The sequence below is a fragment of the Typopeltis vanoorti genome, chromosome 9 (assembly GCF_054136105.1).
Source record: "Typopeltis vanoorti isolate ZY-2024b chromosome 9, IOZ_Tvanoo_1.0, whole genome shotgun sequence".
Classification (NCBI taxonomy): domain Eukaryota; kingdom Metazoa; phylum Arthropoda; class Arachnida; order Uropygi; family Thelyphonidae; genus Typopeltis; species Typopeltis vanoorti.
The window spans coordinates 71,936,226-71,959,483 of record NC_143557.1 but is presented as its reverse complement, the minus strand read 5'-3'; the positions used below and the strand labels follow the sequence as shown (position 1 = coordinate 71,959,483).

At 34.3% G+C, this 23,258-nt stretch overlaps 1 protein-coding gene across 6 annotated transcripts in view; it reads right to left on the bottom strand.

Annotated features, from left to right (window-relative positions):
- LOC150103147 (lysine--tRNA ligase-like) overlaps nucleotides 1-23,258 on the bottom strand; it is a 254,541-nt gene that overhangs the window by 150,584 nt on the left and 80,699 nt on the right. For all 6 annotated transcript variants that reach the window (XM_090397422.1, XM_090397423.1, XM_090397421.1 and 3 more), the window contains 2 exons: nucleotides 11,598-11,701; nucleotides 6,238-6,363 (listed from right to left, as the gene is read on the bottom strand). In XM_090397422.1, coding sequence (XP_090253548.1) covers nucleotides 6,238-6,363; nucleotides 11,598-11,701 — 230 coding nt within the window. The remainder of the gene's footprint in view (nucleotides 1-6,237; nucleotides 6,364-11,597; nucleotides 11,702-23,258) is intronic.

Genomic DNA, 23,258 nt, shown 5'->3' with positions numbered 1-23,258 from the left:
TCAAAAAAACTTTCCTCTCCCATTTTGTTTAAGTTCCCATATTACCTGAAATTAGTTCTGCTCACCAATTCATGAATGCTAACAAAGTCAAATTCCCTCCTAATGTCTTCATTTTTAATATAATTCAGCCAAAAATGCCATTTGTGTAATCTCCGAATTTTTCTAAAAACTTCCATATCTGTGGTTCTCTTCTCCAGTTTAAAGACTAGAGAAGAGAACCACAGTATTTTTAATTTATTAGTTTAGTATTTTGACTAATTTCTCTCTTATTCCATATAAACTTCTTCAGTAGATTCCCTACCAGACCAAAGGTGCTTATGCTATTGTCTATTTCCATATTTAATTTGCCATTTTCATTAAAAATGTGCCTAAATAGCTACAATATTTTAGTTGATCTATTGGTTTTCCATTCATGATGTAGCTAATGTTTTCAATATCGCTGCCTATTTCATTGCCATTGTAATTTTATTGCTGGCTTTGTATCATATTTGTTAAGCTAGTTATTTAATTTTGTAAGGAATCCTGCAATCTTTTACTGTATATATTTAAGAGTACAATATCATCTGCATAAAGTAAATGGCTGATATTAACATTTTCAATTTTTATGTCAGACTTGATGTCTTTTTCATTATAATCTAGTTATAAATGATGAAGAGATTGAAGAGAAATGATGAGATTCCATCGTCAGGCTAGTCCCCTGACATGGAGAACATAATCCTACTTGTAAGCTGACAGAAAAAGATAATCAGATTGAATCTATGGGAAACGACCCTGGAATGGAAAAGGGAAAACGAAAATGGAAACGACAAAATATAATACACATAGCAAACTGGAATGTAAGAGGAATAGCATATAAAGAAATAGAATTAGGCCAGTTATTAAATGAAAGAAATTTTAAAATAGCAGTAATCACTGAAACAAAAAAGAAATTAAAAGGAACTATGAGAACTGAAAATTTTAATGTGATATACAGTGGAGTCGACAGAGACCAAAGAGCACAAGCAGGAGTCATGATTTGGATTCATAACTCCCTTTCAAAACAGTTAAAACATTATAAATTATGGAATGAAAGAATAATAGAAGCTAGAATAAAAATAGATAGAGGCTATTTAACAACAATTGGTTTATATGCCCCAGAAGAAGGAAGAGAACAGGATAATATTGATTTTTATAATCAGCTACAAAACATATATAATAAAATAAATAAAAATGATTATGTAATTTTAGCAGGAGACTTAAATGCAAGAATTGGAAACACGAAAATTAATAATAATATAGGAATACATGGAGAACACACTCTAAACAGAAATGGTAAAAAACTGATTGACTTTGTAGTTTATAATAACCTAAAAATAATGAATTCCTTCTATAAACATAAGGACATACATAAATATACTTGGGCAGCAAGAGGATGGAAATCAATATTAGATTATTTTATCTTAAATGAAAAGACATCAAAATTTTCACTAGATGTTAGAGTTCACAGAGGATATGAAATAAGCAGTGACCACTTCCTTGTTAAAATAAAATTAAGATTACCACCTAAATGGCTACAAGTAACAAGAACAGAAAGAAAAATTGAAACATTTGTTTATAAAACTAGACTATTGAATGACACAAATGTACAATGGCTATATGAACAAAGAATTAACCAATATCTAGATAAAATAAAACAAAATGAAGTAATAGAAATAGAATGGCTTCATATAAAAGCGATACTAAATGCAGCAGCAAATGAAAGCTTAGGAAAGACCAAAAAATTCAATAAAAGAAAAAAACTGAAGATCTGGGATGATACAATCAAAGAAATAATTAAAAAGAAAACAGAAGCCTATCACAAAGGGTTAAGCAGTAAAAGATTAGAAGATGAAATAGAATATAAAAGAATAAGAGCCATAGCTAAATGAGAAGTCAGAAAAAGACATAGAGAATCATGGAATAAATTTGTTTCTAATTTAGAACATGATTTATATAAAATAAGACCCAATGTATATAAGATTCTGAAACACCTAAATGCAGATACCAAAGAAAACATAAAATTAAACACTGAATTAAAATTAGAAGAATTTCTAAATTACTACAGAGAACTGTGAACAGACAAATATTTTAAAAGACAACTGGCAAACAATTAATGAAAATGAAAAGGAAATAACTGAAGAAGAATTAGAAATCAGCCTGAAAGAAACAAGAAACGGAAAATCACCTGGAGAAGATAAGCTAGGTTCAGAACTATATAAACACGCAGGAACAAGATTCAAAAAAAGACTCTTGTTATTTTTAAATAAAATTTACTCAACTGGTATCCCCCCAATAGAATGGAAAAAAGCAATTGTGATTCCTATCTTTAAGAAAGGTAATAGAGATGACCCTAAAAACTATAGAGGTATCAGTATACTAAATTCCTGTTACAAAATATATAGCAGAATCTTAAATAACAAACTAATGAAATATTCTGAAAACTTTATTCTAGAGGTACAAAATGGATTTAGAAAAGGACGATCATGTATAGACCCAGCCTTTTGCCTAAAATTAATAGTAGAGAAAAGAAGAGAATATAATTTGGAAACACATAATGCATTTATTGACTTTGAAAAAGCATTTGACAAAATTAAAAGAAACATATTATTTAACATACTAAAAGAAAGACAAATACCAATAATATCCTAAAAGCTATCACAAATATATATGAAAATAATCAAATACAAATAAGATTAAATCATGAGCTATCATATACAAGAGAGATAAATAAACCAAGGGGTCCGACAGGGATGTCCCCTCTCAGCAACTCTTTTTAATATCTACTTAAATGAAATAATAATAAAATGGAGTAAAAATTTACACTAAGGAATTAAACTTTCACCTACAGTTAACTTAAACACTCTCCTCTTTGCAGACGACCAAATAATAATTACAAATTCTGAAGATAACTTACAGAAAGCTATTTTAAATCTAAATGAGATATCCAAAGATTATGGTATGATAATATCAACAGAAAAATCAAAAACTATGGCCTTTAAAGGACAAGATCCAGCAAGAACTAAAATAGTAATAGATAACAAGATCTTAGAACAGGTGAATTCATTTAACTACCTAGGATGTATGATCACATATGAAAATGAAAAATATATAAACGTAAAAATTGCAAAATATTTAAAAATAACAGGTGTAATTAACTCTATATTTAAACCAAACCTAGTTCAAAAACAAACCATGCTAAAAGTATACAATACATTAGCCCTACCGGTCTTAATGTATGGAAGAGAAATCTGGACAATAAAACAAAAAGACAAACAAAGATTAACAGCAGAAATGAAGTTTATGAGAAAAACTGCAAAGTATACCCTATTTGATCACAAAAGAAACGAAGATATTATGAAAGAATTAAACCAAGAACCAGTAATAGAAAAAATTAAAAAATATAAACATAAATGGATGGAACACATTCAAAGAATGAAAACAGAAAGATTACCAAAACAAGCCTTAAAGTACAAGCCATTAGGAAAAAGAAAACCAGGTCGTCCTCTTAAACGATTCAACGATGACTTCTAAGGCCGGAACAGGCCATGCTAGGCCTAAATCCTTGATACGTATGATGATGATGATGATGAAATGATGAAGAGGAGAGATAGTGGCCATCCTTGTTTCACATTTGATTTTATATCAAATGATCTTCCTGTACTTCCTTCTATTCTAACTGGTAACTTACAACTCAAATATAGACTAAGTAATAAACAATATAATGTCTGGTTTATATTGTATAATTGTACTATTTTTTAAAAGCTCTTCTTGTGGCATCTTGTCATATTCCTTTTCCAAATTTACAAAACTTAAATGCAAATCCTTGTTATATTCTCATGAATTTTCAACTGTTTTCTTAAAGTAAAAATCTGATCCTGACATCCTCTGTTTAGCTGAAATCCAATTCCTCTACAATTACCCTTCTACAATTTTTCTTAGTCTCTTCTCAAATATGCTTACATAAATCTTACCTGGAGCACTCAGTAGGGACACTCCTCTGTTATTTTCATTCATTTCTATTCTTTTTATCTCTTTTTATTGATAAATGCTATGAGAGCTCTACTCCATTCATATGAAATTTGACTTTGAGTTATGCAGTGCAGCCACTGTAATATTATTACACCTCCATATTTTCCTCATGGCTGTCACTCCCTGATTTTTTTATTTTAGAGCAGGTCTCTTCATCTGGTATGCCAAGGAGATCCTCCGATATTGCACTTCTTGAAAAGTTAAAAGTTTTGAAGAGGGTAATTGTAATTGGTATTCTCCCAACAGATGTTGCACAAAGTAACTTTTCTGACTTTGTCTTAGTTGATGTTTCAATAAGTATATCTCTTGAATATAGCTTAATGAAGCTTCTTTAGAGACCTTGGTAATCCTGCCAACCCTTCCTAACTTTTCCGAATGAAGAAGGTTGACATTTTTTCAAGAGGACATTCCCCTATTGAATGTATTATCAAGAAAAGTGTTGCAATGATTGCAGTTTCTGATGTTATCTGCTTCTTATTGCAATTTTCTGTAATGTTTCTATGGTTGGGACTTGTTGAAGGTCCCTGATAAACAAGAGGCTGAAGAAGTGTTCATTCTCAGGAGAAATTTGATTCAGTATCAAAACTCCCCATCCAACACAGAACTACACATGAATGCCAACTCTCTGGTAAGCAGTGATTGTGCTCAGGAGTGCAATGCTAGGGCTACCCCAGACACTAGACAGACAGCAAGCCTTGGTTTCTGTCCCTGGATTATAGGGAAGGAGACCCACTGCAACACCCATCTAGCACCTGTGCAGAGATGCCCACTAGCTGAAAGATCCTGGCCAGGCCATCCAGGGCCCATCTTGCTGAAGCAGAGGCCAAAGTGGTGCAAGACTACTAGGATCCCTAGGATCCTGAAAAGCTGCAACCATCACTGGGAGACCCTGTGTCACAAACAGGTGCCTCACATGGAGGGGGGTCATTTTTCTGCGCAAAAAAAAGTACTGTTTTATATGTTAGAAAATTATAATCTTCCACAACTGATATCATTTGCTAGCTAGATGGGATATATAGTACATTTTGGAAACATTACGCAACAAGCTTTAGATATCCATTCCTGAATAAATGCTGGGATAGAGAAGGAAAAATTTCCTACCACTTTTACACTCTTAGTTTTTTTTTTTTCCTATGGTGTTATGCAAAATTTAAAGTATATACACTGAACATTACTTCAGTATATAAGTTAAAAGACAAATTAGAGATGATGCAAATATACCAAACTTAGGTGTTTGTTATCATTAAAGATTTTTTTTTTTTTAGTTTCAAGTTAATGCTGTTTTTCAACAGCATTAACTTAAAACACTATATCAGGGACAAAATAAAATTATGAATTCATTAAGAATGTTTAATTAATAATCATAAGAATATTTAAGATTACTCATTCATAATTTGTATCTTTGTTTACAACTGTATACCTGTAGTACCTCAAGTTTATGGCAAATGCTTTGAATCCAGCAAATTATCAGCACATTTTTTTCCCCTCTTAATACAGGTTGTGCAAATCTTCTTCTTTCACTACGTGTTATTCCTGCTTCCTATACAGGGTCTGCGTGTTACTTAGATGCGACTACTTGTTAGTACCACTCCCAACCAACCTGTCGCCTAGTCTGCTGCCGGGGGGGGTATATTTTTGCCTGTAAAAGCGTATGTTCATGGGGCCGGATTGCCTGCTTGCAGGATGAAAAATGCCAGATAAACTGGCAGAAAAAGCCCTACTGCCCACACCCAAGACCGGCTAACTTGGCTATGCCTGAGGAAGATCCTCAAGTTCCTCACGTCTTCGACGGGAATCGAACCTGGGACACTCCTTCCCCAGGCATATGGTTGCGAAGCACAAAGCCACTAGGCTAACCGCACAGACTAATACAGGTTGTGCAAATATTGTTACAAAAACTAAAAGAAATGCAAAAACACTGTAGCACTACAGTTATTTTGGAAAGGCTGGCAAGAGTGGAGTTCTCTAGAAGACAATGAATACTGTAAATAAATGAAAACATAATTTTCAAGTTTGTTTAAAACATGACTATACATGACAGTAGTTAAATATCTGTGAGATGTAAATAGTACCTCGAAGGAAATAAACTGATGCAACTAATGTAACAAATACATAAATAATAAAAGAATGGTATAATTATTTCTAGACATGTTTTAATTTATTTTCTTTCAAACAAGAGCCAAAATTTACCTCAGTAAAATCAAGCTCATTTAAAAAGTTTCGGATATAATTAATGATCTTTGCCCTGGTAATAAATTTCTGGCGTACTGTGTTGTTTACCATCAAATCAAGGTATCTTTGCCGATATCTTGTCTCCTGTAAATAAAGAAAATTTCTCTAGCAGCATTTTATCAAAAAGATCTAAGCAGTCAAACAAAAAAATAATTAGCATGTTAATATCAGTTCTTTCTTTTCACAGGATTATTATTTTACTTATTATTATAATTATAATAATAATACAATAATAACAATAATAATTATAATTATTATTATTATTATTTAATTCTTATTTCTGTTCCTGTTTAATTTGAAAGTTATACTGAAGTTTCAAGATACTGAAGATATAGAGAGTCCCGGGACAACTTCGTCTCTGAACTTGAAACAGATATTACAGTCCAAATACCCACATAACCACAGTCCAAACTTTTAAAATATTAAATAATTTAAATAGAGATCTAAGAGATAAAGCACATCTTTCACCCATCGATCAGAATAGAATACCTGGCTAAAGGTTATTATAAAAACCTTTGGACTCATAATAAAGATTTTGAAACAATAAACTTCAATAATGAGACACTCTTGGATTCTAGCTCAATAGACAAATTAGAAAATATTCTAAAAAAATCATAAAAACCATAAAACACCATGTGAAGATGAGTTAAATACTGAATTAATCAAATATGCAGGCCCAAACCTCAAAATTTGTTTCCTTAAGCTAATAAATAAAATATGGAATGGTGAACCACCACCAAAAGACAATAGTTATTCCTATACACAAGAAGGGCGATATTAATAACTGTAAAAATTATAGAGGAATTAGTCTCCTAAACTCGATATAAAATCTATAGTAAAATTCTGAAATAGGAACATTCACATATACTTCATAGACTTTCAGAAGACCTTTTACTGGGTAAAACATAAACAATGTTCAATTTTCATAAACAATATGAAAAATGAACATACAACAGAATACAAATATTTAGGCACCTACTTTACTGCAGATGGAATGCAAGATAAAGAAATAAAGATAAGAACAGCCATAGTTAAAGATGCATTCTGGAAAAATAAAGATCTGCTCAGAAGTTCTGTGGGTATCGAGACAAAGAAAAGAATGATAAGAACATTAGTGTGGCCAATTTTCACATATGCAAGTGAGACCTGGATATTCAAGAAGAGAGAGAGTAAGACAACAGATAATGGCCTTTGAAATGTGGTGCTATAGGAGAGCACTGAAAATCTCATGGACAGAACACGTGACAAATACAGATATCCTACAGAGAATGAGAACACAGAGATCTTTATTACAGGAAATGATCCAAAGAAAGATGAGATTGGCAGGACATGTACTGAAAAGTTCAGCAGGACAGAGGATACTAATAGTTCTAGAAGGAAAAATTATGGGAAAAGGATTGAGAGGCAAAAAACGAAGGATATGGCTTGAAGATATAAGATCGTGGACAGGATCACATGGCTACGCAGAAACAAAACGGAAAGCCACCAACAGAGAGAACTGGAAGGACATGGTGCTGCATCCTCTCAATGAGGAAGCTATGTGAAGAAGAAGAAAATTCTGAAAAATAGACTGTCCCAATTCTATGAAGATGACAGGAGAAAAGCAGAATGAATTCAGCAGAGGCTGCTCTTATGAAGATGGATACTTTACCTTAAAATTTTTATTGGAAAAACATAAAGAACAATGTGGAAATCCATATTGCTTTTATTGATTATTCTAAGGCATTTGACAGAGTTAACCACAATAAACTTTTTGAGATATTATAAATGATAGAGTTCCTCATCACCTAATTAAAGCAATCCATGACACATATACAGACAACATGATTGCAGTAAAAGTTAATGGAAGAATCTCTGACTGGGACCTAGAAACAGGGGAGTAAGGCAAGGCTGTAGCCTATCACCCATTCTTTTCACAATCTATATGAATTCTATAGTAAGACAATGAAGACTCGCAGTACCTGGTTATACCCTAATTAACAAACACACTAATATAGACACAATATGTTTGCAGATGATCAGGATATACTTGCAACTTCTGAAACTGATCTACAATACTCTATCCTTCATCTTAATTTAATAGTAAAAAAATTTAAGATGGAAATATCAAAAGAGAAGAAAGAGGCAGAAATGAAAACTACAAATTTCAACAGAGCTTTAAATATTACAAATCAAGTTTTAAACCCTCGAAGGTACAAAAACATACTTGGATTAGAGCTTATAAAACATTAGTGAGACCAGTGCTGACTTATGGGAATGAGGCATGGACGACCAGAAAAGGAGATGCGAGAAGAATAATTGAAGCAATATGAGGAGAACCACAGGATACACCATGTTAGATAATAAAAGAAATAAATAAATCATGGAAGAAATGAATGAACAACCAATAATAGAATGTATCCACAACTGTAGATGGAAATGGAAACAGCACATTGGAAGAATGGACAATAGTAGAATCATGAAACAAATCCTTGAATACAAACCCATGAGGAAGAGATCAGTTGGAAGACAATACAAAAGATGGAAAGAGACCACAACAGGCCCCAAGGTCTAATACAAGATAGGAAGATGACGATGATGACTGAAGATGAAAGGAATTTTCAGTATAACTTTCAGCATAAATAAGCACTAATAAAATTATATACATTTATATATATGTATATAATTATATACATTATATAAATTATATTTAACATAAGTTAAATCAATTTTCTGTTATTTATTAATTATTATTAATACCGCTTCATGAATTTCAGGTTAACCATATTTTATATAAGAAAAGATTTTATTTTTTATATCATCAAATAAGGAAATTACAACATGTCTGAAAGCAAAAGTTAAAAAAGCAAATGTAATCTATGTTTAAAGTAACTGTGGTTTAGATACTTAAGGTCATCAATTTAACAAATGGTTCTCAAAGAATATTACATGTTATTGTAAAATAGAAAAGTGGCAACTAGAAATAACAATCAGCTTCATTCATTCATAATAAACTTACATGCATTTATATTTCTAAACAAACATACCCATCTTTTCGCTTTCATTTGCAAGTAGTTTCGCAAGAAAAGTTGATTTTCTTGTATAATGAAAATTAACTTTTACACACACACACACACATATGTATATTTGAAACAGATTAACACCCCAACTGGCCATGACATCTATAGATGTCCAGCTAAATCTGGATACAATTCCATAACATCTGTTGAATAACATGGATAAGAAGTGCAATTTGGTCTCACAATTTCATCCGTTTGGTTGGTAGAGAGGTTAAATGACTAGAAGCCAAGAGATAAAAATAGAAACACTGTTTCATTTGAAGTAAACCACAAAACTAGTTTTGTCTTCTTAGAAGACATCATTGGGTGCATAACGTGAGAGAAATACCAACAAACATTGCGAGAGAAAATCCATACATTAAAACGCATTAACATTTGAAGGCATTCTGTATATCTCTTCATTGTTTGGCATTCACAAGATCTTGAATGCGTGCACACGCATTCAAGATCTTGTGAATGCCAAAGTTGGATAGCAGAGCAATAACAGCCCGAGATTATAACTGAGGTTGGTGTTGAGATGTACTGGATTGAGGACGATTTCTTTAGATTCTACAATTTTTCTTTCCAGTTCATCATAGCATCGAAAGATATTTTCCGATTTGTCCACATGACTAGGTGAGCGATAGAGTTTTTGTTGTTAGTGTCAGGACATGGTTGGACAGAGAGCTGGCTCTAGTTTTTCCATATGAGATGTTTCTCTCATGTTCTTCTAGACATAACTTGATAGATTTTTCAGTCTGGTCAAAATAAGACATTTTGCAGTTGTAAAAGGTCTTATTTTGAAAAAATGTAGTTGCTGGGATATTTTAAGTTATGTTTTTGTTTGGCCATACTGAGTAAGGAACGGACCTTGAATAGAGGTGTAAAAGTCCAAATGTTAATTTTTTTTGAGAACTTTAGCTAACTTAGGTGAAATGATATATGGTAGGGATATGCAGCCTTTTTCATTATTTTTATATTCAATATGGCGAGGAGGTGGATTGAATAGTTGCTTTCTAACCATTTCACTGAAAGGTTGTAAGAAGAAACTGAAGTTCTTTGTTGATATCCTTTTATTCACAGAGGAGTTAGCAAGCATATTTGCCCAGCATAGAGATAATGCCACGTTTTTGGGCAGATAGTGATGGGAGTGCACATGGAGATACCTATTGGTGTGAGTGGATTTTCTATAAATGGAGATCTTCAATTTTTCAGATATATGAATGAGTTTAATATCTAGGAACAGGAGAGAGAGCCATCAATCTCTAATACTGCAGTAAATTTGATTTTGGGGTGTTGACTATTGAGATGGTCTGGGAAATTCTTTAAGGAATTGGGAATGACTCCAGATTAGAAAAATGTCATCTATATATCTCTTCTACAAAACTAGGTTTCAATGGGAATGAAGAGATAGCTTTTTCCTCAAAAGATTCTAAATATAAATTTGCCAGTGTGGGAATAAAGGACTGCATGGCTAAGCCAAAGTTCTGTTTGTAAAGTGATTTTAAACTGGAAATAACCAAAAGTAATGCAATGGGTTAATCAAGACATTACTTTTTTCAATAATTTATCCTTTAAGAGAGTTAGAACTTCTTCTGTAGGCACATTTATGAAGAAGGAAATGACATAAAAACTAGCAATAATTTCCTCTTTTTGAATGTTTAAGCTTTGACACTTGAAACAAACCTCTAAAATGCTTATTTGGTTCAACCTCCTCTTTCCTCAAAAATTCTGTAGATTTTGTTGCAACTGCAACGTGCCTTATTTTGAACAGAAAAATCCATTGAGTTATGTCTAGAAAAACATGCGAGAGACATCTCATAAGGTAAAAACTAGAGCCAGCTCTCTGTCCAACCATGTCCTCAATTCTGCTGATGCTAACGACAAAAACTCTATCACTCACAAAGTCATGTGGAACAAATCGGAAAAAATCTTTCGATGCTATGTAGAATCTAAAGAAATCATCCTCAATCCAGTACATCTCAACACCAACCTCAATTATAAACTCGGCGAAGTCTTCTAAGAAGATGAAACTGGTTGTGCTGATCTGATCTGCACAACCAGTTTCGTCTTCTTAGAAGACTGATCTGATCTGATCAGATCGATCGCTTGCTCGCTCACTCGCTCACTCACACACACAGTGTATATGTGTGTGTAGTTAAGAAAAGTTGATGTACAAGGTTAAAAGGGAAAAAAAATTCCTTTCCATAAAATTCTAATATGTATTATTGTCAATCCTGCAAATGCATAAAATTTAAAACAAAAATTAAAATCACCTGCCTGGTTTTTTAATCCATAGTATAGATGAGGTATACTATGAAGACAAGGTGACAGAAGTTCTATGGATGTAGGAATAATGCTTAGTTCTCCCTTTTTTGTTCTGCCTGCAGATCAAAATAAAGAATAAAACAACTACTGTACAACACAGGTAAAAGCATGTGCTTTTTTTACATTTTATTATCAATTTGAGAGAGAGAGAGAAAATTCAGTATAAAAGAAAATTAAAACTATAAGTATACAAAAGTATGAGTATAAGTATACCTTATTTTGTATGGAGCATTTTTTTTCATTTATATATTCAAATATTCTGTAGAGAAAAAAAGGTTAACAAATTCAATAAATGAATCATGTATGCACAAAACTATCAGCAGATTGACTACTCTGGTACTTAAATTTCTTCAAAGCACACGCTTCTTAGTTCAATTCCGGGGCAAATCTGAAATTGTGAAAGTTTCTGAAGAGAAATAGAAAACATAGCAGGAAATGTTCTTGCATGAATGGCATCACACAGGAATAAAAAAAAATCTAGCTCTTACACAATCGCTAAGCACTCTTACATAACTTACAGAGGTGACACCCTGTTCTCTCCAATCTAATCAAGTAATGATTTTTTTTTTTTTAACATTTACGGTATAAAACCCCACATGGTATAAGAAACATGAGAGGAAAATATATAATTATTGAATTACTAATATTTCTTTGGATTTCTATATTTCTGGTTAGAAATATTTCTGATCTGGTTAGAAATCCAATCCATATTTCATATGAATATCTAACCAGCATCTTCAGAGCACAAATTACAACTGTAGTAAACACATAGAACTCAATAATACTGCTGTAGAAACAATCATATTATAAATGAAAAAATAAAATGTTTTTACTAACCACACTCTTACAACTTCAACTAACTTCAGCATCTACTCTATAAAACCCCTTTAGTAACTTACATGTTTCAATCATAGTTTCTCTTCTCTGCATAAATGTTTTAATCCATAAACTTTCAGTCTATCCTCATAGGAAGCATTCTACTGATATCACATCCTTTTGGTCACTCACATCTGAATCCTCTTTACCACTTTCACATCCTCCAAGAAATTCAGATAACCAATCAACTCTCTGCACAATAGTCCTATTGTGGTTGTACTGAATCTCACACAAGATGGTGTAAGTTAAATATCGGTTCGTCGTGTGGGCTGCAGCAAGATAATTAAATTTTATATTTAAATATGTGTCAATGATGTCTAAAGTGTAGATTAATTATTACTGTGAGATATTTGGGTGTGGAACACAGTGTTTGGATAAATTTCATATGCATCACCGTATCATATGAGATGATACGGTGATGCAAAATTTGCTTGATTTTTAAAAATGTATTGATTTTGTTAGCACATTGATACAACATGACAGTGAAAGGCAAAGTACTATATAGGCCTGTATGGAAGACAAATAAAGTAAATGGCATAGATTTCTCAAAAACAGTATGGTGCAGTGAATGTAATATGTATGTGTGGGAAAATGTCACGGACATTTACATAGAGAGGCTGAATAAGAGAAAAGAACAAATGTGGATATGTAGGAAATGTGATATTCTAATGGACCATAAGACTTGCCATGGAATTGACAGGTTCTATACTCAGTTTAAATATGAGTATGGAACCTGTCATCATAACTGACAAAGCAGATGAAAATTGTGCGAATGTTCAGAGTGTGTGTGTGTGTGTGTGGAACTAATGGCGAGGAAAAAAGTTCAATTGACGATAAAGTGGGCAATAATGACTGAAAAACAGAGTGCAATTAACGGTAAGGTGGTGAGCGAGGTTGACAACAAACAAGTGTGTGTGTGTGTGACGCAGTAAAATAGTGAGAGTGAATGATAGTGAAAAAACAAAGGATGCAGGATTTGAAAGCTGAGTTCGTGAAGATGAGGCAAGAGATGAGATGGATTCAGAGTGAAATGAAGAGAATTGTAGATATGTATACTCGTAGAAGAGTGAAGAGATGAAAACAAATGATGTTGGTATGAAAAAGGTAACGAAAGACCAATAAGTGGCGTTGTGCGACAAGTCAATTATTAGAGGTGTGGTAAATGAGAAGATGCACAAGGTTTGTTCTCTGAGAGGTAAAATGAATAGAGTGATTGAGATGTTGAATATGAGGAGTAAGCAAGCAAAGGAGTTCATAGTGATAGTAGAGACAAATGACTTGACTGGAAATAAGGAGAATGCAAGACTGGATATCAGGAGGTTGTTGAGAAGGATAAAAGATAATAGTGTAACAGGAAAGGCAGTTGGTGTGTTGCCCAGATATGACAGTGATGAAATGGAGAACAAGAATTATGAATGATATGTTAGCAGAAATGTGTGAAGAGAAAGGAGTGCAAATTTTTTTAATGTGTGGAATGAGTGTGAAGGAAAAATTGAACTGTACAAGAGTGATGGACTGCATCTGAATGATTCACACCAAAAGCCATTCAGATGCAGTCCATCTGAATGGCTTTTGGTGTGAGTCATTTGGAGAGACTGCAGTTGGAAGGGAGAGTAAACGAGTGCAGACAATAAATCTGAGCAAGTAAGAAACAATGTGAAAGAGCAGTAGAGTAAGGAAAGAGAGATTGAAGTGGTGCTTATGAATGAAGAAGTGGGTAGCATGAGTGTATAGAATGAGAAAACAAGTGTGCAAGACAAAAAGGAAATGGAGAGACTCAATGTGAACAGGAGTTAGTGTATCTGGCTGGAGAGCAGATACATTAACCACTCAGCCAATCAGGCTGACTGAGTGAGATAGCGGTGAACAGAATGAAACACTTCATTGGATGTTGCTATAGACCTGGTAATGTGGATGGTAGTGACCAGGAAATGTATAAGCAAATTAGTCAAGCAAATGGGAAAAGGATGATCATTATGAGTGATTTTAATTATAGCAATATAGATTAGGATGATGAGACAGTAACCAGAAGTAAAGAAAATGAGTGTCCTGAGTTTTTGAGGGACAACTTCCTCAGTCGGTATGTAACAGAGGGCATATGAGAATTGAGAATCTTGGATTTGATCATCTCATCAGAGGATGTTATTATAAATTAGGTGTCAAATCTCCCTCCAGTTAGACAGAGTGACCATGAAGTGAATACCTCAGTGGTTGTCAACCACTGAGGACTTCCGACTACCTCCTGAGAAGCTCAGGAGACAGCTTGCAGCTGTAGCATGGAATGAGGATTTGGGTAGAAAAGAGATGAATGCTACTTCGGTGATATTCAAGAACTACCTGGTAGAAGCAATGCTTAATTGCTTCTACCAGATAGTTCCAAATGTATTCCAAAGGTCAGAAGGTTTAATAAAGATGGGTATGAAATGGATGAAGAGATTAAGCATGCAATACAGAGAAAAAAAGGCATTACGGAGGCAACAAAAGAGGAATGGTAATAATCAATTCCACGAGGAATACAAAAAACAGGTAAGAAGGGTAACAGTTTGTAAATGTAGTAAAAGTTCAGTATGATCAGCAGTAGTTAATGAAGCAAAAAAAAAAAAAAAATCCTAAGGAGTTCTTTTGATACATAACCAGCAAAAATAAGAATGATTATGGTAAGATGCACTGATTGAAGAAAATGGTATAAGGAAAACTGCTATGAAGGATATAGTTGAGATATTTGATGATCAGTTCATAAAGGTCTTTCATTCTTGTGAATGTGACATCATTGGAGAGTTTGAGAGCAATGGATGAGGAGGAAAGACTTGAATTATGAAGAGTAAGTCCCACAGCTAATAATAAGCTGTGGGACTTGGTGATATATCTCTGCATATTTTGAAGGAATGTTTCATAAAGGAGGTGATAGAATTCAAGCATCAAATTAAAGGCCAATCTGCGTGTGTCAGGTGTTGCGGTTAAAATGTTGGAAAGACTGGTGAGAATCAGGATCCAGAATTGGTTGACAAGAATGGTATTATCTTTGATGGACAGAAAGGATTTGCTAAAGGGAAGTCATGTGTTAGTAATCTACTTACTTATTAAAATAAGGTAACAGCAGCTTTGGACGTGGGAGATGGATACAATAGTATACTTGGACTTTCCAAAGGCTATTCATAGATTACCGCATGAAAAGTTGATAGTAAACTAGAACGGATGGGGTTGTATATTAGACTAGTGCATTGGATTGGCTGTCTGATAGTTATCAACAAGTTGTGTATGGGTGAGGAGTATCCCAGAAGAAGAACGTCATTAGTGGTGTGCCTCAGGGATCTGTTTTAAGGCCATTGCTGTTTAACCTATATGTTAATGATGTTGGGGAAGATTTGAATGTGGATATACAGTCATTTATAGATGATGCAAAGTTGGAATGAATTATGAAGAGTAAAGGAGATGTTGTGCCCTTACAAAAAGACTTGAATAAACTAAGTGAATGGACAAGAGTGAGAATTACAGTTCAGTGTTGCAAATTTAAGGTTTGAAAATTTGGCAAACAAAGATGGGTTGCAGAATTTACACTTGGTGAGAATATATTGTTGGAGGGAAATAAGAGATCTTGGGATGATGGTGGATAAGGATCTAAAATTTAGAGGACATATTGCCAAAATTATGAGGACAACACAACAAATTCTAGGAATAATGCAGAGGATACTTACTTGTAGAAGTAAGGAGATTCTGGCTCCATTGTGTAAGGCTCTGATTAGGCCACATATGGACTACTGTTCTTTGGTCATCTGGTTTTCAAAAGAATGTAGAGATGTTGGAGAGGGTCCAGAGGCAATTGATCAAAATAGTTTTTGATCTCTGGAATGTTGAATATGAAGAAAAGTTGAGAAGATGCAATTTGTAGAGTCTACTGGATAGGAGAAAGAGGTACGATATGATAGAGATGTACAAATTGATAAGGGGTTATTATAGGATTAATGTTGAAGAGGTTTTTTCATAAAATGGCGGGAGGCTGAGAAAGAACTAGAGGTCATTTCTGGAAGCTATATAAGGAGGATGTGAACAAGGGAGTGAGAAGCAGGATTTCTGCATGGACAGCTGTGAATGATTGGAATACATTGTCTGAGAGTGTGGTGTCTGCAGAGAATCTGAATGTGTTTAAGCCATGGTATGATGAGCTGTACGTATGTATGTATGACGAAAAGGGACCTCCTAGATGAGTCTGTGACTCCATGGGGTCTTAGGATTATAACAATAACTATTACAGAAAAAAAAATTGACAAAATTTCCACAAGACTACACATAAAAATAAAATTCATTATATTAAAACCATAGAGATTCAATGCATTAACCACGCAACTGGCCAAGACGTCTAGGTTATCATGGATACGGAGTGCATATTAAAATTGTAATACCATTGAAATATATGATGGATACAAAGCATATGAGGGTGTATATTTTATCCATATGGCCAGTTAGGTGGTTAAAGGGATTTCCAAAAAAATAAATACTACTACACAAATACAACTTAATACCCTCTTTAATTCCCTTCCCTACAAAATTAAGAAACTTATTCAACTCTTCCAAGGATCACTTTATCTCACCCTTGAGTTAGCAAATTCATGTACACATGTAACTTGCTGTATAAGAAACAGGACTCATGATACCAATCTGCTAAAAAGAACAAAAATTACATCAAAATTTAATAGTTATGGATTTAATAGTTAGAGATTCTAATCAACAACCCTTTCAACAGTGATAATGGCATAAAAATGACAAAGGAGTGTGGATGGCTCACATTTGATTTACATAACATCAGTTTTGAGAGGATAGTGATATTTCTTAATAAAGAATGGGCCATTAGGCCCAATTACATTAGGATTTTGAGTATTTCAGAACTCAAGGCACTAAAGAGTAAATAACTTCAACCTGTATTTCGGCTTGAAATACCTTAACAATAACATTTCTTAGGCTACCATTTTGCGTGTCTACCATACCACTCCTTAAATGCATTGACCGTTCTCGCTCTCACCACTCCATCAGGCAATGCATTCCATAGTACAACCACTCTCCATGCAAAGAAACCACTCCTCAACCTCTTTCTCACAGTTTCCTTACATAACTTCCAGGGATGGCCCATTGTCATGACTCCTTCCCCCTTGCTCAACTAAGCGAAAGAACTCCCCAGTGTTGTCAACCCTGTAACCACCTCTCAACAGTTTAAAAGTCTCAATCATATCACCCCCTCCTTCTTCTATCCACCAAACTCTGCAGTGGACACTCCCTCAGCTGATCCTCATAACTAACATCGTACAGTCCCGACACCATCTTTGTTATCTGCCTTTGTACCCTTTCCACGGTTAATTTATCCCCTTCAAATCCTGGGGACCAAATATGAGAACAATAGTCCAAGTGTGGTCTGATCACGATCTTATACAACGGAATGATAACCATTTTATCTCTGCAGGTCAGTGTCCTTCTCATTATTGCAGCAATCCTTTGCGTTACCTTCAGTACCTTTGCAATATGTCCCCTAAATTTCAGGTTTCTATCAATCATCAAACCCAGATCTCTTGTCTCTCCTACTTCCTCCAGTTTAACTCCTCCCATAGAGTATGCAGCATCCCATCGATGAGTCCCAAACCTCAAGACATTACATTTTGCTGCATTAAACTGACATCCCCATTAATTTGCCCATCTATCTAGCTTATTCAAATCCTCTTGCAGGGTTACCACATCAGCACTATTACTAATAACCCTTCTCAGCTTCGCATCATCCGCAAACAACTGAATATCCCCTTGCAATCCACAGACAATGTCATTGATATAAAGGTTAAACAATATAGGTCCCAGTACTGAGCCCTGTGGAACTCCACTTGTAACCTTCTGCCTCTTTGATATTGCTCCACCATACACACCTCTCTGATACCTATCAGATAGCCAATCCTGAATCCAGTTGACCAATCTGACATCCAGACCCATGTGCTGCAACTTGAATATCAGCTTGTCATGTGGCACCCTGTCAAATGCCTTTGCTAAGTCTAGGAAAATGGCAGTATATGCCTTTCCCTCATCTAATGCTCTTGTAACTTTATCATAAAAGGTTAGCATATTGCTAAAACAAGAGCGCCCCTTCACAAATCCATGCTGACTCTCACTGATAACATTACCCTCATCTGCCCAATGCTGTATATGGTCTCTCACTACTTTCTCCAAGATCTTACTAACTACTGATGACACACAAACTGGCCTATAATTAGACACTTCCAGTCTGCTACCACCCTTATGCAATGGCACTATCTTACCTTCCTTCCATTCCATGGGCACCTTTCCCGCAGCCAGACTTTCATTGAAAAGCCAGGTCAAAGGCACTGTCAGTTCCTTAGCACATTCTCTCAAACCTCGTGGTGAAATACCATCCAGTCCCACAGCTTTACTAACATCCAGAGTACTCAGTATGTGGAACACACTCTCCTCCTGCACCTCTAAACTTCGAACCTGCTCTATTCCTCTAGTATTCAAATTGACTCCTCCAGGATGAAATACTCCAATAAAGTGTTCATTGAACAATTCCACTATGTCCTCTGCATCAGTCATCACTCTATTCCCATTTTTATCCCACAATGTCATTCTTCCACAGTCATTTCTCCTCCTACTGGCCACATAGCTAAAAAATTCCCTCGGATTTTCCTTGGATCGAAGGGCCAATCTTTTCTCATATTCCAGTTTCACCTTCCTTACCATACTAGTCACTCTTCTAGCCTGTGTCTTATATTCTTCATGCATCTTCTCTTCACCTGTCTCCTTATATCTCTTCCATAGCATCTTTTTTGCATGTAGCTCCTGTTTAATATTGTTTGTCATCCACTTTACTCCAAATTGTGTCCTATTCTTCACTCGTGGAATACAGCTTACCATTGCTGCTAACAAATATTCCTTCACAATTTCCCAAGCACTAATGATATCCCGGCCTTCCAATTCCTCCCTCCAAGAAACTTCCCCAAGTTGACATCTAAGACTATTATAATCACCTGCTTTATAATTCCACATACGTTCCAGTCTCTTTGATACTCCTGCATGTCTATTCATTTTCCAAGTCAAAACAATATGGTCACTCTCTCCAACTGGTGAGAGAGATGTCTTCTCAGTTATTATTAGCTCTTCTGATGCTATAATTTGAACGAATTAACTTTAAATCTTCAAGGAAAGAACAAACATATTAATGAAATGTTCGATAAAATAAAAGCCTCCAAAAATAATCTAAAAATTTGGAATTGGCAACTGGAATCTAATAATATGACTCATTTTCCAATTCTCAGAAAAGAAAATCCACCTGAAACGAAAAAATATGCAGAGGAAATACTGAGACCACAAGAAGAATTCAGTTCGCAGTTCAAAAACTTACACGAAAATGGAACTAATTTTGATATTTTCTCATCACCCTTGAATATAGACATTAAAAGGGTTCCCAAAGAATTTCAAATAGAAATAATTGATTTGCAAAGCAACACTGAACTAAGAAATAAGTTTCAAAATGTTAGTCTTATTGACTTTTATAAGAGTTACTTTCCAAATGATAAATTTCCATTGCTGGCTACCCATTGGCAAATAATGAGTTTATTTGGTAGTACTTGTCTATGTGAACAACACTTTTCGAAAATGAAAATAGTAAAAAATGAGAGTCGAACTCACCTTGATGAACAACTAAAAATTGTATTAGAGTCATAATTTCAAACATATCTTCCAATATTGAAAAGCTTGTTGATGGGAAACAGAGCCAAATATCTCATTAATTAAATTTCAGAGTTATTTCTTTTGATTAAAAAAAATTATGTATGTATACCTGTGTATATATTAAAAGTATAATTAATAAAGAGTAAATCAATTTAAAAAAAAACTTTTCATTGTAAATCTATGTCCAAAATAACAAATTCCATCTCATAAATTATTATTTTTTTATTAATATATTAAAGTATTTAATATTGTGTTCATTGTGTTCACTGAAGAACAAAGGTTGCTCATCACTGATATAGAAGAACTATCACCTCTTTATCTGTACATGTCAGCATTATTCACATTATTATTACTATATTATTATCTGACACCTCCAGAGAGTCAGAGACTCATCAAGGGAAGCTGTAAATCACCCAAACCCAAATGTCATACCTTCTCATAAATTCATTTACACTGGATGCACCAACTGCTTTAACAGGCAAATAGTTCCACTCACTCACTGCTCCATGAAAAAAAAATCTAGCACTTGCAGCTTTATTAACCACACATAAAATGAACTTCCATGGATGTCCTTGTCCTCTCCCTATGTCATCAACCTATAACAACTTTTCAAAAGATTATAGACTTCTATCATATCACCCCTCTTTCTCCTATTTACCAGTGTCTGCAGTCCACATATTCTCAATCTGTCCTCATAACTCATATTCCATAATCCCGATATCATCTTTGTTATTCTTCTCTGCATTCTTTCCACAGATACTTTATCCCCTCTGAACACAGGAGATCAAATCTGCACACAGTCATTACAGTGCAGGAGTAGTATCAAGTCACTGTAAAGAGGGAAAATTCCTTCCTTATCCTTACATGTCAATGTTCATTGCAACATTACAATTATCCTCTAAGTTGTATTTGTAATTTTTGCACTTTTGCACAAATTTTTGCATTTTTTGCACAAATGATCTTTGAACTTCAATTTCCTATTCAACATAACCTCAATATTCCTAGCCTCATCAATTGCTTGTAACAAAATTCCACCAATATAACATTCCACTGGAAATATCATCATGCCAAAGTGCATAACCAGGGCTGCCACTGATATGTAAGCTACCTTTGTGCAAAGTTTTTTCCCACCCACTTAATCATTTTTTGTTGGAAAACAGGAAAGTGGTTAAGATTAGATGGGATGTCTAGAATAAGTGCGACTATTTTTATTTACTTACTTAGTGTCCTCTTCCTTCAGAGATGGGTTGAGTCTTCCATGTTTCCACAACAACCTTCAGGAGTTTCTTGCATGGCTGGTGAGCTGTCTATATGTTTGTAATCTGGAGGTGACCTTTATTGATGTTATCCATTTAGTTCTTGGTCTTTTTTCTTTTAATCTTGCATACAGACCAAGGTTGGGTAGCCTTTTTTGATGGCATTCTCTCTCTCTCTCTCTCTCTCTCTCTCTCGACATGTCCGTACCACTGAAGTTGTCTTCTTTTGATCTTTTTTTTTATTAATGAATCTGTATATTTTAGGTCTTGTCTTACAGTTTCGTTTGTTTTCTGTCCATTTTGTTTTAATTATTTATTTTCTGAGACATTTCATCTCAAAAGCCTCCAGTTTTTGTATCTCTGTTTTCTTGAGTGTCCAAGTTTCTGAAGCATATAGCACAGTGGGTATTATAATTGCATTATATAATTTTATTTTTAGTGGTTTGGAGATTTTATTATTTTTCAAGATTTTTCCTAGCTTATTAAATGATGACCATGCAGTCAATATTCCATGATTGGATACCATGACCACTATGTTTAATAGTGGTCATGGTATCTAAGTGCTCTGTTATTACAGTTCCTAAATAGTTCAATTGTTGATTCATTCAAGGAGAAGTTTACTTTTTCTTCATTTTTTCTTATTATCAAGATTTTTGCTTTGTCTGTATTTACGATCATGCTGTATTCTTTAGCTGTATTGTTTAGTTTGGTTATTAGGTTCACCATTTTTTCTTTTGTGTCCGCTATCAATTACAATGTCATCTGCATATTTTATGTTATTAAGGTTATAACTATTTAGGTTGACACCATTTTTTCCTTCAAGGCTTGGTTAACCATATCCTCTAGGTATATGTTAAAAAGGTATGGGGGAATGGGACATCCTTAGGCTACTCCTTTACTGATGTTTATTTTATCTGTTGTTATACTATTTTATTTATTTATTCGTATGGAGTTTCCTCCCTATTTCTCCCCCATCCATCCCAACTGGGGCAAGTTGAGCCCCCTCATGGGGAAGGGTTAAGTATTTATGATTGTAGATCCGTGTGTGTGTGTGTTCACGGGGCTGGTTTGCCTGCTTGCAGGATGAAAAACCCCAGATAAACTGGTGGAAAAAACCCTGCTGTCCATGCCCAAGACTGGCTAACTTGGCTATGGCTGAGAAAGATCCTTAAGCTCCTCGTGTCATCGACAGGAATTGAACCTAGGACACTCCTTCCCCCGGCATATGGTTGTGAAGTGCATAGCCACTAGGCTAACCGCGCAGATGTTATACTACTGAATTTAATTATTGCTTCTGTGAGACTATAATATTTTTCTAAGTCTAGAATATCTTCATCGATTTGTTTCTGTTTTAATATTTTTAATAAAGTTACTTTGTTTATTGAACCAAATGTCTGTTTAAAATCTATAAAACAGTAATAGATATTTTTGTTATGTTCCCAGTATAATTCTGCTAGTCTTTTATTATGAAGATCTGATCCAATGTGGAGCGATTCTTTCTGAAGCCTGCCTGTTCTTCACTAAGAATGATCTCATATGTGCTCTTTATTCTGTTCTGTAATACTCCTGTAAATATTTTGTAAGCATGGCTGAGTAATGTGAATGGTCTGTAATTTTTACAATTTTTCTTATCACCTTTCTTGTAAATTGGTATGATAATTCCAATTCTCCAACTTCTGGTATTTCTGCTGATTTAATGATTTTGTTGAAAAGTGTGGTAAGGAATTTTAAAGTTGTTTGCTTTCCTTCTTTCCAGAGTTCT